This window comes from Lutjanus erythropterus, chromosome 7 (genome assembly GCF_056507025.1).
Source record: "Lutjanus erythropterus isolate fLutEry1 chromosome 7, fLutEry1.hap2, whole genome shotgun sequence".
In the NCBI taxonomy this organism is placed as follows: domain Eukaryota; kingdom Metazoa; phylum Chordata; class Actinopteri; order Lutjaniformes; family Lutjanidae; genus Lutjanus; species Lutjanus erythropterus.
The window spans coordinates 40,386,812-40,404,582 of NC_139323.1; the positions used below are offsets into that span (position 1 = coordinate 40,386,812).

A 17,771-nucleotide genomic window follows, 5' to 3' on the forward strand; every position below is an offset into this window, starting at 1 on the left:
ACATATACATATCAATCATAAAGCTCCATCAATCTATAAAAAATAGCATATATTAAAATGTATAAGAACTTCTTTTAAATTTTTGAGCCATCATATTGTAATTCCTGTCTTTGCTGCTGTTAGTAATATATCTTTCATTACTGATCCTAAGATTTACTATAAGAGGGTCTCTCACCAATTCATGATGTTTTCTATGTTTTTGTCAGGAGAGGGCAGCAAATCCCCTCTACAGTGAACAGAGTTCAGCTGTCAAAAAGCCTCTGGTCCATGAGGGTGGAGAATAGTCACATTTCTCTTAATCAGTGCTAAATCCCCTGTTTTAAAATATGAATAATGAGAAAAGTTTTGTGCCTTTCTCAGCTGACCGTTGAACTAAATGTTTCTGCTTAAATCTGCAGACTTCCTCACAGCCTCACTGTGATTTCTGAATCTACAGGCCTAAATGACAGCATGATTAAGAAGCTGCCGTTGGAAATCTAATCTGTTTTTCACCTCTGGCTTGAATATTACTTCAGTATATTTTCCTCTCACCCACAGGTGTCTGCTCACTTATCTTAAGAGGTGTTTTTATCACAGTCTTTCCTGTTTTTGTTCAGAAGTCGATCGAACGTCTGTCCTGACTGATAGTCACTCATTTTCTGTCATTCTAACTCACCTTCATAAATTATTTTTTTTTCCCGCTGAGGACAGGTTGTCAGGGAGACAATGGGGAGCAGGAAAACCCCAGGCTCAGAGGACCTTTCCCCTTTCACACACACACTTCCCCAGAAGAGCCGGCTGTTCCTCACGTCATCGTGGGGGGGGGGGGGCGGTGGGGGCGGTGGGTGTCCACTGCGTCTGTTCTGCAGGGAGAATTTGTTATTCCCTCATCCCTGAAGAATGACAGCTCCCTATTGTTTTCATTCCTTCACTCCTCCACTGCCATGACTCCTTTCCGTGCTTACTTGGAACAGGATGTGGTGGAATTTTTTTTTTTTTGTTTGGTATTTTTCTGCTTTTGCACCTTACAAACTTTACATTGTTCACCCAGCGTCAGGGGAATATAACCAGGAATGATGTGACTATATTTATATATGCCACCAATGGGTGATTTTCCTGCTTTCTCTCATATCACGTGCTGACAGCGGTGGAAAACTACTAAGCACCTTTACTGTACATAAGTACAGTTTTTAGATACTAGTAATGTACTTTAGGGCTGTTGCTAATAATTATTTTCATTATCAATTCATCTTTCAATCATTTTCTTGATTATTTGATTGATTGTTTAATCCATAAAATGTCAGAAAATGATGAAATATGTCGATCAGTTATTCCCAAACTCAAAATGACGTCCTCAAATGTCTTTTTTTTATCCACAACCCAAACATATTCACTTTTCTGTCATAGAGGACGAAAGAAACCAACAAATATTCACATTTGAAAAGCTGAAATCAGAAAATTTTGACACTTTTCTTAAAAAAAGACTCAAAACAATTAATTGATTATCAAAGTAATTAATTTAATAGTTCACAACAAAGTCATTAATCAACTAATTGTTGCTCTACTGTACTTTGCTAATATTGTAATTTTACTGCACTACAATTATCTGTTACATAGTTGTTTATTACTTTTCAGGTCAAGATTTTACATGTAAAACATATCATAAATTTAAAAACTACAATGCGTTATTGTAGGTTAAATTACCCAACAGCCTGCCTGGATTAACCTGTGAGGGGGGCCCAGGGCAAAAGAAAATGTTTTTTGGCCCCTTTTGCCCTGGTGATTTGGGGCTGGTGACTGGTGATTTTGTTACCCATCACTTAAGGTTGTGAGTGCATTAAAGGAGCTACATGTAAGAAATCTATTTTAAAACATTCAAAAATGAAGCATAATTCTGAACAGACATTGCAGCTTTGACGTTATGTGAAATATGTTTATGCACTGTGTTGAAAAAAATACCAGTCTGTCCTCAGTCCAACAACACCAAGGTGGTTTTCTTGCCAAGTTTGACTCATGGCATCCCGGGGCAGACCCCATCCCGGCCTTCAGAGAGGTGCGCTGACTGGTACCTGATCCTCCTCTCGCTCCTCTCCCACGTAACGCCTCTCCTGTCCACCGTGTTTTCATCCCTGGAGTCCTGGTTGGAACAGCTGTAAACCACCATGGTCCTGTACTCCCTGTCATCAAACCAGCCTCTGCTGTCGAAGGCGAAGTTCAGTCTTAGTCTTCTCATGTTCACTGGGAGGCTGTGACGCCCGGCTCCTGGTGTAAACAGTCCTGGACCTCCCAGTCCGCACACGGTCAGCTCTTTGGGTGGCTAGCCGCACGGCTAACTGAGCTAACTGCCCCTACTTTGTTTGACGTTTAATTTCGACATGTAGACAAGTCTTACATATCACATCATTAAGATATGTATATATATCTTAATGTCCAGTAAAGGAGGGATGATTACAACAAACAAAAAAGTCTTTACTATCGTTTAAAGACTAGAAAAATTGTGGATCCGTCCTTTAGTTAAAACATAAGACCATTTTTAATGATGATGAATAAATGTTTTGTGTTAATTCTATAAAATAATGAAAGGATTAGAGTATTCATAAGTCCAGAATATCATCTAACATGAACTCAATCCATTTTTTTTTTTAATAAATCATCCAAACAACACAGTAATATTGATACCACACTTTCCAACTTTGTGACCCCAATAAAAAAAGTTTCAGTGACTTTGTTTCCTGCATTCTGGTAACTTTTAAAGACTGAAAATGACAAAATAGTAAGTTCACTGCAACAGCGTTTTTATGTTAAATGCAACTCAGGTGGAATTCTTCTTTCCAGGACGTTCTCCTGGCGTTCTTGTTCTTCATTGATAGGTGTGATTCATGCTGTACAGTGCCAGTCAGAATCAGGATGTGTTAATGAAAAGGGGAAGAAATGTGTCATAAATTGTGAGAAATCGGGAGGAAATAGGAGGGAGGACAATCAAAAACATCCTCCTGGGAAAACTGGGCGGTTTGGGGAATGATCAACCCTCTCTGAGTGCCATAAAAATTGACTTTTCAGTGAAGTAGGACGCCTCCTCTGTCCGTTAGTTAAACCTACGATTGGCAGTTTTTAATCAGTGTGGATTTTTAAATGAGGGAGAGAGACGAAGAATTTTTAACTGGTTATCAAACTTTTGTGGAAAAAAACCCTCTCAGGCAGAAATTATAATTCCGAGCAGAGTATTTTTTATTTTTATTTTTTATAAATGATAAAACATGTCTGGAGGGGATCATTAAGTGTTATTTAATCTTCCTGTCTCCGTTTGTTCCAGCCAGTTGGAAAATTTGTGATTATTTGGGCAGCGGTGCAGCTGGAGGCTGTAACTGTGACAGAGGTCGGTGAGGGAGGAGGAGGAGGAGGAGGAGGAGGAGGAGGAGGAGGAGGAGGAGGAGGAGGAGGAGGAGGAGGAGGAGGGAGGGGGGAGGCGAGGGCAGGGCCAGGATGGACTGGAAGTGTGCCTCCAGCAGCATTTATAAACATGGCCCCTTTACACACCTAAGGGTCATTGTTTACATCCATCCATAAGTGCCATTTCTGTCTGTATGTGTCTGCACCCTGACAGTGAGGCAGAGCTGAAGGAGACTGAGAAATAAAACATCTCAACACTCCACTTTCTTTCATTTCTACACCTGTTCTTCAAAGAGGATCCCATCAGACGGGGGGAAAAAAAACTTGTGGACTTTTTAGCAAAAACAATTCCTGTTTAGATTTTCCCAAACCCAGCTGCCACCATTTCACCTCCAACAGCCATGTACAGCTCCAGCTACTCCCGGGCCAAGTTTGGCCTGGAGGCCAGGGAGCCCCTGCACAGGTCCAGAGGGAAGAGCTGCGGCTACTACATGAGGATCGTCTTCTTCTTCTCCTCCCTCATCCAGTCGCTCATCATCGTCAGCCTGGTGCTCTTCCTCATCTACGGACAGCCGGAGAAGTCTGCCGAGGAGAAGAGGGTCGAGGTCAGTCACTTCTTCCAGTGTTATCACCTCTGTTTATTAATAATTTATGTCTGATTTCTGGAAAAACAAACGCTCAAATTAAATATATGTAGTAAGCGAACTTTTGTTTAGAGGTTCTACAAACTTAAAAATGTTGATTGCCAGGAGAATTTTTGTTCTTTTATGTTTATTAAACTCATGATTTTCAATCAATGATGGAAAAATGTCCGAAAGAGCAAACATTTCATTTATTACTATATCAAGTTTAATTCAAAAGACATAAAGTGTTTTTATGCTTAAAATTTGTTCAGTTGGAGTGAGAGGATGAATGAAACCTCTGAGCCGCAAGTACTGAAAATATTTCAGTTGGTGTAATCAATAATTTTATTTTAACTGAAATCAAAGATTACATGTAAACTAACTCCAACTTTTGAGTTTATAAACTCAAGAAAATTGTGGGACATAATTCAATTTTTCTGAGTACTGCTGGCTTGTTTGAGTTTACAGTGTAGTTTCTCTTAAAAAAAGTTCTTAAAGTTACATCACAAAGTGAAGTAACAGTGAGCGAAGCATATTTTTCAGTGGAATCAGGCTTTAAAAGTGAGATGGATTTGTTTCTGCTGCATCTTTTCACCAAACTGCTGTGTTTCTAACACACGTTGTATAACGGAGAATGTTTTATTAGTATGTTACTGTTATCTTTGATGGTTAAAATACAGCGATGATGATGATGATGATGATGATGATGATGATGATGCTGATGATGCTGAGCGATGTGTTGCTCTGTAGGAGCTGGAGCAGGGCTTCAACAGGCTGAGTGAGAACAACATCCAGCTGAGGAAGGAGAAGGCTGATCTGGGAGCTCAGCTGGCGGCTCGCACAGCTGAGAAGGATGCTCTGGAGAAAGAGTTGGCGAAAGTGAAGGACGAAGCCAACGCCACAGAATCTGGGCTCAAGGTCAAATTAGTAAGTAGACGATTTAATAAGTATTTTTGTTGCTGTGTACCGAGAAGCAGTAGTTTTTGATGCCTCTTAATCATCTTTGAAAAATTCCTCTTTGTTCTACAAATAGAACAAAGATTTTACGATGTGCAAATGATACAACATGATTATTTCCTGAAGCATTGTTGTAGTTTTCCTCACCAGCGGTGGAGGAAGTATTTGGATCTTTTACTCAAGAAAAAATACTCAATCTCAAGAAAAAAAAGTTCCACACATGTTCCCTGTGAGTGTTTTACGATTAAATATGATATTAGATTATTATCACTGATGTAAAAGCAGGATGTTTCTGTTGTATTTGGTTCAGCTGGAGCTCATTCTCAACTGTAACAAATGATTGTTTTCATTATAGATTTCTTTCTCCAATAATTTATTCAGTTTGGTTTGTTAAAATTCTGAAAAAAAGTGAGAAAAACCATCACAAAGACACAAAGACATGTTTGTTTTTTGTTAAACCAGCAGGCCCAATCTCAACAATTAAAAAACTATTAAAACTATTAAAACAAAAAGCAACAAATCTTCACCTCTGTGAAGCTGGAAACATGAAATGTCTTTTCATAAGAACTCTTCATGTCTTTTGAGTGCAAAAATCTTAATTTGTAAAGTAACTGATATCTAAAGCTGTCAGATAGATGTAGTAGAGTATATAGTACAATATTTCCCTCTGAAATGTTGAAGAAAAGACATAGAAATGGGCAGAAAATGGAAATACTGAGTACAGTAGTTGAGTAAATGTACTTAGTTACATTCCTTCACTGGTAAAGTGAACTGAAAGGACTGAAAGTAAAAGTACTCAATGCAGAAAACTGACAAAACAGCAAATCTCACAAGCTTGAAGCATGAACTATTTGGCATTTATACATGAAAAAGTACTTATTAATACGTATGTCTGTACATTTATCTATTGTGTCATATTTCAGTACCTCAAATTTGTACTTGAGTAGATCTACTTAGTTACATTTCACCACTAACACTCAACCAACAAATCATGAATCAACCTATGTGGGTTTTTTTTTCATTTACAGGCAAACTGTGAGAAAATGAGTGCAACGACGCTCAGCATGATCACACGGCGCCCGGCGCCTCCCATCCAGCCGCCTGTCATGGTCACCACCAGCAGTACGTACTCAAATACCACACTGTGTTGTGTGTCATGAGAAATGACTCTACTGATGAACATTCACTGCATCAGAAATTTAATTAATGTGTAAAATACAGTTCATAAACATTAAAAAAAAGACATCAATAAGAGGAAGTTTTGGGTTGTGAATATGTTTCTTGCAGGTATTTAACTGGTGCTTTAGTTAATAGTTTATTACCGTTTATTGATAACTTTATTAACTTTTATAACCGTGGATTTAATGGCTCATTAGAAAGTGCACTGCACTGATTAATGATCTCATTATCAGTGATTCATCAATCTTAACAGATTAAGAATGAATGCACGTTTTAATGAATTGTTCTGCACATTTTAGCTGAAGCGATGGTTTTATGTTCAATAAAAAAGGAATGTTATTAAGTGCCACTTCAGGAACGTTTCTCTAAATCTGCCCCTGAGCATCACATCATTATTTGCTAAAAATATCCTTTCTAAAGAGTGACTTCTTAGAAAATGATACCAGAATATGGATAAACACAGAAGATGGTCATGTTGATGAAAGTGATAATTCTGTTTGTCACTGAATTCTCAGGTGAAATAAAGACTCTGCAGAGCCTTAACGCTCAGCAGAAAGCCATGATAAATCTCATCGAGGCAAACTTCACTCAGATGGTTCACTACCTGAGCCAGGAGAGAGACGCCGCCCTCAAAGACCGCGACACACACCACCAGGACGCCATCGCCCTGCGCAGGGAGAACACCATGATGAAGGAGCAGCTCACCACCTACACCAGGTACCATCTGCTTCTCTGTTTGCTGCGTGTGCGCAGGTGAAACTATCAAGACTCAACACATTAAAGTCTGTGTTGTTTTTTTTACATTTTTTTTTAACCAGGAAGTGCAAAGAGGATTTTGCTCATTCTCTGGACGGCATCACAGCGGTGACGAGGGATTTCCTGAACAGGATCAACAACCTGTTTCCCCACCAGATGACCTTTCACCTCAACTGTGAGAGCCAGCTGGAGCAGACAGAGAAGATAAAAAACAGCTGCACCAACCTGTCCAGAGACGTGGAGAACAAGTTCCAGCTCTATTTAGACAAAGTGGGCAACAAGGTGAGTGCAGCATCTTCTGTCATTCTCAAGGAGGTGTGTGTGTGTGTGTGTGTGTGTGTGTGTGTGTGTGTGTGTGTGTGTGTGTGTGTGTTTGTTTTGTTTGATTTGATGTTATTATTTAAAGGCACACTATGCAGGATTTTCCAAAAAAACAATCATAAGACTCATACACAAGTAATCCTTCTCAATAATCATCAGTGACCCACCAGGAGCAGGGTCGAAATACTGAGGTCATGAGTCCCACCCATTAGGATTCAGTTCAAAATTAAAAAAAAAACAAACTTTAGTTTACTGAGTAACAATGACATACATTGGCCATTTTTTAAATGAATCTTTTTCAGTTCAGTTTCTTCTTCTTCACTTTCAAACAAATTGAGCAGAGGAGCACGACTGCAGATTTTTTAGTCTCATTATAATCTTAAAGTTCCACATGGCATTAGTGCATAAAATGACTTAAAATGTCTTTAAATTAAAAATATGCCAATACATAATATGCCCCTTAAAATAAGTACATGTAATACTTATTTTCAATAAAATTGAAAGAAGATCAATGAATTTTCTCAATATTTTGCTATTTTCTTGATGCTTTACCAACTCAAAATGTCGCTATAAACTGTGGAAACAGTCAAATCCTGAATGTTCTCCCTTTAAAAATGACAGATTGATGACTTTAATACAAACTAGAATAGACTTACATGTAGACCTGTAGATTTAGTGGTGGAAGAAGTACTCAGATTGTATACAAGTAAAAGTCCTATTAAAAATCCTACTTAGGTAAAAGTACAGAAGTTTTATCAGTAAGATGAACTTCAGCTAACAAAAGTAAAGGTACTTGTTCTGCAGAAACGATGTCTATCCAGGCTCTGATCTTCAAACATCTGGTTTAATCCTGAACAATACATTGAATTTTTAGAGTTTATCCTGTTTTTTAAAAATGTTAACTCGTTCTCTCTGAACAGTAACTCGTAACTTGAGCTGTCAAATAAAAGTAGCGGAGTAAAAAGTACGATATTTCCATCTTTAAAAGTAGCACAAATTGGAATGACTCAAGCTCAGTGAGCTTCCCACCATGAATGTGATGGAATATTCCAAAGCGCAGTTTGGATGGGAAGCCAGTTTCTCGAGGGAGGAAGTCTATCCGCTGCATCATTATTCATGATAAATGGAACTAAAGAGACAGACGTCCTCTGAGATGAACTCTGGGTCACAGCAGAGGTGTCTGTGTCTCTGCTGACACAGCAGCAAACCAGCAACAAAAACCCCTCAGCAGGTATCCTTCTTTTAAAATAATATATATGTTTTATTTATATATTTATTTGTTTATTTTCATGCAGGCATAATTTCACATACAACTCTGCCATTTAACAAACTTTTCTCTCCTTGGATGGATCTAATTATCTTTTTATCACCTTAAAAAAAAAAAAAAAAAAAAAAAAAAAAAAAAAAAAGCAGCAGAACATCCAGGACTAATGTCTCTTTAAAACAGTTTCACCCTGAGTTGAAACTGTTTTACTGTTACTAAACATTATTTTCATGATCATTTTCAATAACCAATATAAAGTTGGAGATCACTGATAAAAAAAAAACTTGCAAAAACTGAATGAAGTCTTAAAATAATCCCCCTCAAGTCCTCTAATTGCAAAAACTGCATCATACTTTTCTTTTTTCTGGAAAAGGACGCTCGTGCCTCCTGATCTGATTGTGGCTCCAGAATTTATCATCCAATTATTTTCTCTTTTCGCTTGTTGATGTCTTTGAATGTCTTGTTTTGTCTCACTAGCTGTCCAAAACCTAAAGATATTAAGTTTACATTTACATAAAACAAAGAACAACTGTAAAATGTCACATTGGAGAAGCCTGAAGGAGAAAATATTTTGTGTATTTTACTTTTATAAATCTTATCGGCTTCCTGTCCAAAATTTTAATCGCCTGGTTAAACCCTCTTCTGTAAATTGTTGGCACCTGCCTTACAATCAGTGATTTACTTTTATAAAAAGCAGCACAAACGAAGTTTAGTCAGGATCAACCAGGATCCAAGAGACGAGCTCACGTGATGGTGGAGCAGGTCGAAACCAGGCAACGCAGATTATTCAGGTGACTAAATATTGAGTTGATAAACAAAAGAAAACACAGTTAATTCTTCACACCTTTAATGTTTTATTTTGGGTGCATATGCGTACAGAACGGCAACACCCCGACATAACCAGCAGGAAAATGTCAAACGTTGAGTCTTTGCTTGGAGAGAAGATCATTCCCACGTCAAAGGAAAGTTTCATAAATAACACTGTACCTGGTTTTCTGCACAAGTCACACTTGTGATTGGAAGTCTGGAGATCAGAGGCTCCAGGATCTTTGTTCATCATGTGGCGACATTCAGCTCCATATGTGGACATTAACCTGTGGGTTTTGTCCCTCAGGGAGACATTTAGTCACCTATAGATTTCAATCCTACGTCAGCTGTCCAGCTGTACTCCATTGTGACGCTGAGGAAAATGTACATTAACAAACAGTCACACTGATGGACAGAAATAGAGACGTGGTAAACAAAACAGGCACAATTATGTAAAGACACCATCTGGAAACACATTCGACACATTCTTCTTCTCTGAGTGACACTCCACCTTCTTCCACCATCACCTACAGCTCTAAAAAAGAAGTACATCATATTTATTTTAAATAATAATGATAAGAAAAATAATAATGATTTTCTTCTTCCAGGTGGCTGAGATCCAGGCGCTGTCTAGTCGTCTGGAGGTGCAAAACACGTATTTGAACTCTGATCTGCAGCAGTGTGAACGCAGCCGCACCGAGGCCGCCGCCCAGGCCGCCACGCAGTTCGAGCTGAAGCAGAAGACTCATGACGATCAGGTACATTATATCTGTGTGTGGGAGGGAAATGGGAACTGAGGCATGAAATAAGCTGATTTCCTCAGACATAAAGCTATAAAAATTTAATATTTATGATCATCTATTCCTGTTTTATCTGTTTTAACAAGAACCTAAATAATACAGTAGCATAAGAGAGATGAGGGCGTAAAAGGAACACTTTTTACTCTGTTTCCCATTTAAAATAACACATGCATGTTTTTTTTTTTTTCAGGTGGAGAAGTTACTGATTGAGCAGAACCGGCTGAGAGAACAGAAAAAGCTGCTGGAAGAAACTATAGCCCTGAGAGAGAAAGAGCTCCAGACCCTGCAGCGAATGCTCCCTCCTCAGCCCAGTTTTAAGGTAAAAACAGAACAGCAGATAAATGTCTTGTATTTGGGTTTCTGAGTACCGTCCACCTTATGCTTTTAAATAAGGTTCAGTTGATGTAGACAGCAGTGCAGAGGTGCTGCGTGTGGACTCAGCAGAAAAGAGGAATCTGAGGACAACAGCAGCAGCAGCAGGAAGGATGGACAGCCAAGATAACAAAGGAAAAACATTTTTCAAGGAGTCAGAAGTTCACAAAACGTCCCATTTCACACTCCTCAGTTATTAGCGTACAGTGTAGGTGTCTGTGCACAGTCAAAGCTGCACAAATCTATATATCTGTGTGTATCTGAATTTTAAATAACACTGAAATAATCTTCTTTGTTTTCCAGGCTGGTGTTCCTAAACCTGCCGGCCTGCAGGCGGCCCCTCAGCAGGGCGCACTGCCTGTGGCTAAGTGGCCCTTTGTTGGAGGTCCTGGCATCAGCAAAACCCCAACGGTAAACTTTCACAATAAATCAACTTTTCTTAACTTTTCTTTTCTTTTCATCTACATAAATGCAATTCATGGAGCTGCCGGACCGCCCTGTTAGTACAGCAGCAAGCGACCACAGTGAAAATGTTGATTTTGAAAGGCTGACCGCCAGAAAATAGACTGGAAAATATTACTTTATCTTTTTTTGGACTTTACAACTAAATATTTGACAGTTTAAATTTTTCGACCTGATGATAGCTTGATGAAAAATGAAGGGATCACTAAAGTTACTGCAGTTCATCCTGAGGGGAATATGAATGTCTGTCCCAAATTTTATGGCAGTGCTTCCAATTAGAAGTGGGAGTAAGTCGCACGCGCAAGTCTTGAGTTACTGTGGTGAATGTCGAGCGAGTCACAGGAAAAGTCATGTGAAATTCTGATTATCTCTCCAAGTTTCCACCTCAGAGAAAAGACAGTGGTCATGAAAAGTTTTCAACATTTAAGAAAAACTGTTGCAGCCTGCTTCCACCTCATAAATCCTAATGATATTTGACATTTTGTGTAACAATCATAACAACAAAATGAACAACACTGGATTCAGTGTTCATTACTTAACAAACAGTATCATTAAGACTGAATCAGGGAAATACGACAAAAAACACAAAACCTTTCAAAAATGAAACAACTTTTCTCAGTATCTAAGAAATGCCAAGTCAAGCAAATCTCAAACTATCAAATGTGAACCTCATGGTGGCGCTAGAGGAAAAGTCAGAGGATCATCAGGTCAGTAGGATACATCCTCTGAGGACCATGAAATTCATCCTGTAGTTGTTGAGATTTTCAGTTTGGAACAAAGTGCGTGCAGGCCGGCAGGCGCTGTCATCCCTGGAGCTCACTTTGACTTCAGCTCACTTCCTGAACGCGTGCTCTTCATATCATGTGTCTTTATGTCCCTCTTCCAATCTGTTCTCTCTCTCTTCCTAAAATATTTAATTCTGTAAAACATTTACTGCATTGTTCTTACTTTTAGACGACGATCTCATTGCTGTCAGTCTAATCATGACTTTTTTTTTGTCTTCCAGGTGAGATGAAATGAACCTGCAGAGTGATGTGCCACACTGATCAACACTTTGCCTTTACAGAATTTTATAAGGACGTGTATATATTCCTGATACAACACACACAACACAACCTGTAAATACTCTTGAATATTAATGACATATTTACTGCTGTTGGTCCGTGCATGCTTTGTTTAGAAGACAGAAGATTCGGACGTGTTTTACTGTTTAGGTTCAATCATTTGCTGTGAAAAGCTCCGGTATCCAACCTGGTGAATGTAAAAAAATTTCCATGACACTGGTGTAAATATTTTCTGTTGTGTGTCTCACTGTGAACTTAGAACCATAGAATTAAAATTAAATAAACCAAACCTCTTTTGTCTTTTCTTTTGTGGCATTAAAAATACAACAAAGACTCAGACAGACAGTCGCTCACTCGCCTGCTATAAACAGAATCCTCTTTAAATAGCCACATTTATGTTTCCTCGCGACTCTTTTGAATTTCTGCCGCAGCCCGGATGTCAATACATTCAACAACCAAGTCATAAAGACATCGTCACGTCTGCGGTCATTAATGGTCCTAAATGCTGTATGTCAGGCTTTACTAGCTTCCTCTTCCTTTCCTAAGCACACGGCGGTGAGCACATACAGTACGGCTGCAGGGAACAGTGACTCAGTGGAACTTCTTTATGATCATCATGCATTCAGTTTGGTTCATAAGAAGAGACTGAGACAGCCTCCTGAGACGTACAATGTTATGTATGTTCTATAACACGTCCCTGGTAGTGGACAACAGGGAGAGTAAAACATGACGTGAACTTGCTTACATGTCATAAACACGACATTAGGAAGCAGCTCCTGGTCTCTTGAGACGCTTCTCAACCATCTTCCCGCTGCAAAATCTGCTCTGCCTCACTCAGCGCTCAGAAAATGAGAAGAGGCGAGTCCTGCTGTCCCCCACCAAGGACATGGGCCTAAATATGAATTTTAAAAGGCTTAAAATTACTAGACACTTCTAAAATCTTTAAAACTCTAATAAATTAAAGAAAAAAACATCTTTATGAAGACCAGAACAAAGTTAATTTGATCTCCTAACGTTCTAACTGCCAAAAAATATCCTGTCCTGTTTTGACCACGTCCTCATGCGAGTTACATCACTAAAAAAAAACCAGGAAGTGCTTTTTAGACGATATTAGGACTCAGATAAAGAACATGCATGGTGGGCCTCAGTGTAACGTCCCCAACAGAGAGCAAATATGAATTGTCTGGTGTTAGGAGAGTAAAGTATCATTCTCTATCTAAGAGGCTGCATCATTTGTCATGTCACTTTTATTTATTTCCTTTCTTGCCCCCTTTTTTCTTCTTCTCTTGTACTGATTCTTCTTCATTTATTCTTGATTATTGCATTAAGATATATGTACTTCTGTAGTCCTTGGCTGGACAAACACTTGGACAATCAAACTTGTGAAGATTTGTACTTGGGAGGACAAGCAGGAATGGTTTGTCGATTTGATCTGTTGATTATTTTCTCAATTAATCGCTAAGTTGTTTGGTCAATAAAATGTCAGAAAATGGTGAAAAATGCCCAAGATAATGTCCTCATGTGTCTTGTTTTGTCCTCAACTCAAAGATGTTCAGTTTAATGTCATAAAACAATAAAGAAATCAGAAAATAGTCACATCTGAGAAGCACTGGATCAATGAACTTGTATCCTTTAGTGCTCCTGAGAAATGCTGTATGTCTTAGAGGAAAAAGAAACTTTGATTGTTTCTGGGCTTCTTTTCTTTACATCTTACAACTGTCAGACCTGAATGAAAGACAAATCTACATTTCTAGGTCTATTACTTCTCGACTTCTTATTTCTATTTATTATTTATCATATATTGTTGTATTTCTAGCTTTTATTAATCTGAAACGATCTGATGATGTAACAGTTGTATCATACGGGGATGTGAGGGTAGAGTGATGCTGTATTTTATAACTCATAATTCCTGAGAACTCCTGAGTTTGAGTCTTTCTGACCAGCCTGAACCGGAAATGGAAAAACCACCCCGTCATTCGACAGACTAAATATTTGAGATTCCTTCCACGTTGCATAAGAGAAGTCATGATGATGAATTCCCAGGCTCGCTGCACTGATGGATGCGACTGTCACAGGTGAGTGAGTCTGCCTCCTGTCCTCAGGAAATCCTTTGTTTAACGTGAAGTGTTTTCGATCCCATGTATAGACCTGAACACACTCATCGCACACACATCGCACACTCACTCACACACTCACTCACACACACACACACACACACACACACATGCCCAGGCTAACAGGGTGGACCTCGCTACGTCAACTCTGCATCTCAGGATGGCCATTAATCAAAAGCTCAGGAAACGAGTGACAGAGAGCTGAAAGTGCCTCTAATTATTCAGCTGTGAAACAAATAATGGCACAAAATTTATGCTCTAAAACTATGAAAAGAAAGAAACGAGTCTCTCATATCTGTGAAGTTTTTTTTTTCATTATTTTATCCACAAAAAATGAGGATTATTATGATCAAACCATTTATATTGTATGACCCTGTTTCAGTCTTTGTTTGCAGTTGCTTTTTATTAAATCAAATCTGTTCATATTTGTCATCTTTACTTTTGTTTATTCAGTAGGATTCAATTTTAGCTTATTTTGGACTCTAGCAGCTTTATAGATGTGATCTTGGTTAAACTGTTCATCGCTTTGGTCCAAATTTCTAAACAGTTATTACAGTTTTTTTTTTTAATTGCAACCAAGTGTTTACCGATACTTAAAATACTTTTTCTTTTCTTAGGCACATCTACATCATTCAATTGTCCAAACAATTAATTTTCTGTTCAAAACCACATTTTGTTCATTAAATACCAACTCTACATTTATAAAATGTTCTCTACGTACACTAATCCACACACCAGCATTACAAAAACTGCATCACATTTCAGTTCTGTCTTCACACAACAGACAAAATGGAATCCATTCTTAACTGAGTGTTTGCATTTTTGTCAACAGATTATCTACATGTGATGTAAATGTACAGCAGAAAAAAAACAGTGACAGAGTTGCTTTACTGTTTTAGCAACATGAAACTGCTGCGACTGATCAAGAAATAAATCCAACAAACATGGACTTTGGCTTCAAATGTGTGAAACTACAATAGAATACACAAAAACTGAAAAAAAAAAAAAAAAAAGGCACTTGTCCTGGTCCAACTACTCCTGTCCCCGTCTTCTTCCTCTCATCATTTTTATTTTTCTCTCTCTGCTCCTCTGTATCCACTTTAAACACAATCAAAGACTCATTTTTACTTGATATGTCCTTGTGATTGAACCCGACTATATGCAACATTTAACTGCTGTGTTGTAAATGTATTTCCCTGTGTACTGTTGTCCATGTTTTATTTGTTTAGTGATATGAATTTTTACTATCACTCAGGTGTCAGTGTAGTATAAACTAATGTTCTCCTCACAAACACACACACCTATGTGCACACAGATGAACAACACACTCCCTGACACATCACATACTCACATTTTTCTGCTTTTAAATAGATATTATTGTTGTCATACATATTTCATTAATTTATACTATATTTAAGATTTTGAACATTAGGTTTAGTTTCTGGCATGCTGTGTGCAAACATCTACAAATAAGGCACTGAACATCCATAATTTTGGTGTTGGGTAAACTTGTATGTAAAGAAAATGAAATGCATTTTACGACGGTCCTGCTGACCTTACTGATCCTCACTGGATAAGAGAAAGTTTGACCTGCGGGCGGCGCTGCAGCAACAGTCAGAGGATTCATCCTCTGAGGATCATGATCGTCTGTACAAAATGTCATCCGGATAATACGCTGTTGTGCACCGATCATCAAAACATATTTATTTCTCTCAAAGTAAGGCAGCAAAAAAAGAGTAAACATCTAAAGGACATCATACACGGGCACGACTTCAAAGAAAAAACAAGCTCCATAATTTACTGCCTCTAATTTGTGTGACAGCGAGTCCCACTTTTAGCTTAAACTTCCCCCGTGTTGTAATTAATCAGGGAGAACATGAAAGGGGGCAAAAAGGCTGACAGAGCAGCGCGGAAAGAGGAAAGGTCAGGTAGCAGAGACGGCGTGGACGGAGACAAAAAGGCAGAGAGAGGGAGAGACGGGCGGTCATGCTGGTGTCCAGCAGGGCCAATGTCGTCAGAGACTGGGAGAGACGAAACCAACTGGGGAAGAAGGGTGAGGAGTTCAACAAGGAAACATAAATATTTGATCGAGGCCAGATTGACAGGGGAACAAAAGGCACAGAGAGCATCGTCCCTTTCCCACAGAGCAGAGAGGGGAGCTGGGTCACTCAGTCCTTCTTCACACACTTCATGTCCACTATGTTGTACTTTAAGGGAGGAGACAGACATGTAATTCACAAAGGCATAAATCAGAACCTATAAGCTATACAGTACATATTTGTACTAAATGTGATGAGAGCCACTGTGTCATAATAAATTAGACAATTTAACCTGCGTGAGAACAGGTAAGATTTTATGTTAGGGAAAAAAAAACAACTGTCATACCATGATGGTATTATGAACATGTATGACATAGTACACAACATCATGAAAGTTCGCCATGAAATCAAGTGCCTCATGTGCCTTTTCTGAAGCCTTACATGAGTTTTAAAACTTAAACCATGTAAAAATCTATTGTAACGTAAAGTTTTAAGTTGCACTGACCAATATTTTCTATATTAGCAATGGCTCAAATATAAAACAGGTCACAGACTCTGTAGCTCAAATGAGAATTCTGTTATCTTTCACTTTATAATTTTGGCTTTACAGACAACTACTTCAATGTCTTGGTTTACTTTCTACACCTCTTTATTTCTCTCTTTGTCTGTGCAAGATCCAAATCACAGCTGCAACGTTTTGATAAAGGTACAATGTGTGACTAAATAGCATTAGCTGTAGAGATGTTCTGACCTACAAATCTTCTACAACTGTCACATCATCATGAATTTAAGACAGTGAAAACCTCTTAGCACTGATCAACTGCTTATAGATCCAGAAGCTTCAGACAGAATCATTCCTACAAATGCTGTTTAAATAATTTACTCACAGTAGTCAAAAAGTCCATGTACAGAGTTCATTTTACTTCTCTCTAATGATAATTCTCTCTAATCTTTGCAGTAACCTGTTTACCTCCAGCTGGATACCTGAGGCTGCTGCTGTGTGCAGACTGAAATCATGACAGGAAGGAAAAAAAAGTCACTTCCTTTCAGTGAAAAATGTCGTTTCTTTGAAGCTCATGACAAAGTGTCAAAAACGAGGCAACAAGATGCAGCAGTGAAACAGCAGTAATCTATATTTCATATACAGTGCTGGACTGTATTATAGTACATTTTAATTTTACACAGTAGAGTAATTTAGTTTGTACAGAAGCCTAATGAAGCTGCCCACATCATCACATTATATTCATGTAATAAATAAAGAAAGGTTAATTAGATGGTAATCTGCATGAAAAACAAAGAAAAAAGAAAACAATTTGGTTATAAAAAAATCATCCACTTATGATGATTAATCTGACCACTATAAGAAGTTTCCACTGTGTTGTTCTACTGCAGTGATTCCCAAAGTCTGGGCCTTGAGAGGTAATGAAAAATTTAAAAAAAAGTTTACATTTCATGAATGTCATATGTCATAAAACAATTTTGATTAATTAGAACAAACCAGAACTAATAAACCAAAGCCGTGGGATTTAAATTCGGTGTTATTCTTCATGTATCTGACCTGGTCTAACAGGCCTTACACTGTATTTTTGTACATTTTTCACCATTTTATAGACAAACAACTTCTCGACTAATTGAGAAAATGAG

General features: G+C 38.2%; 1 protein-coding gene across 1 annotated transcript; it reads left to right on the top strand.

The window, feature by feature from the left end:
* The first annotated feature begins 3,475 nt into the window (after window positions 1-3,475).
* On the top strand, window positions 3,476-12,217 carry plvapb (plasmalemma vesicle associated protein b). The gene is made up of 9 exons (XM_084723776.1): window positions 3,476-3,974; window positions 4,743-4,919; window positions 5,978-6,071; window positions 6,644-6,845; window positions 6,947-7,166; window positions 9,885-10,034; window positions 10,267-10,395; window positions 10,752-10,859; window positions 11,917-12,217. The coding sequence occupies exons 1-9, from the start codon at window positions 3,771-3,773 to the stop codon at window positions 11,923-11,925; spliced, it is 1,293 nt and encodes a 430-aa protein (XP_084579902.1). The 5' UTR covers window positions 3,476-3,770; the 3' UTR covers window positions 11,926-12,217.
* The last annotated feature ends 5,554 nt before the right edge of the window (window positions 12,218-17,771 follow it).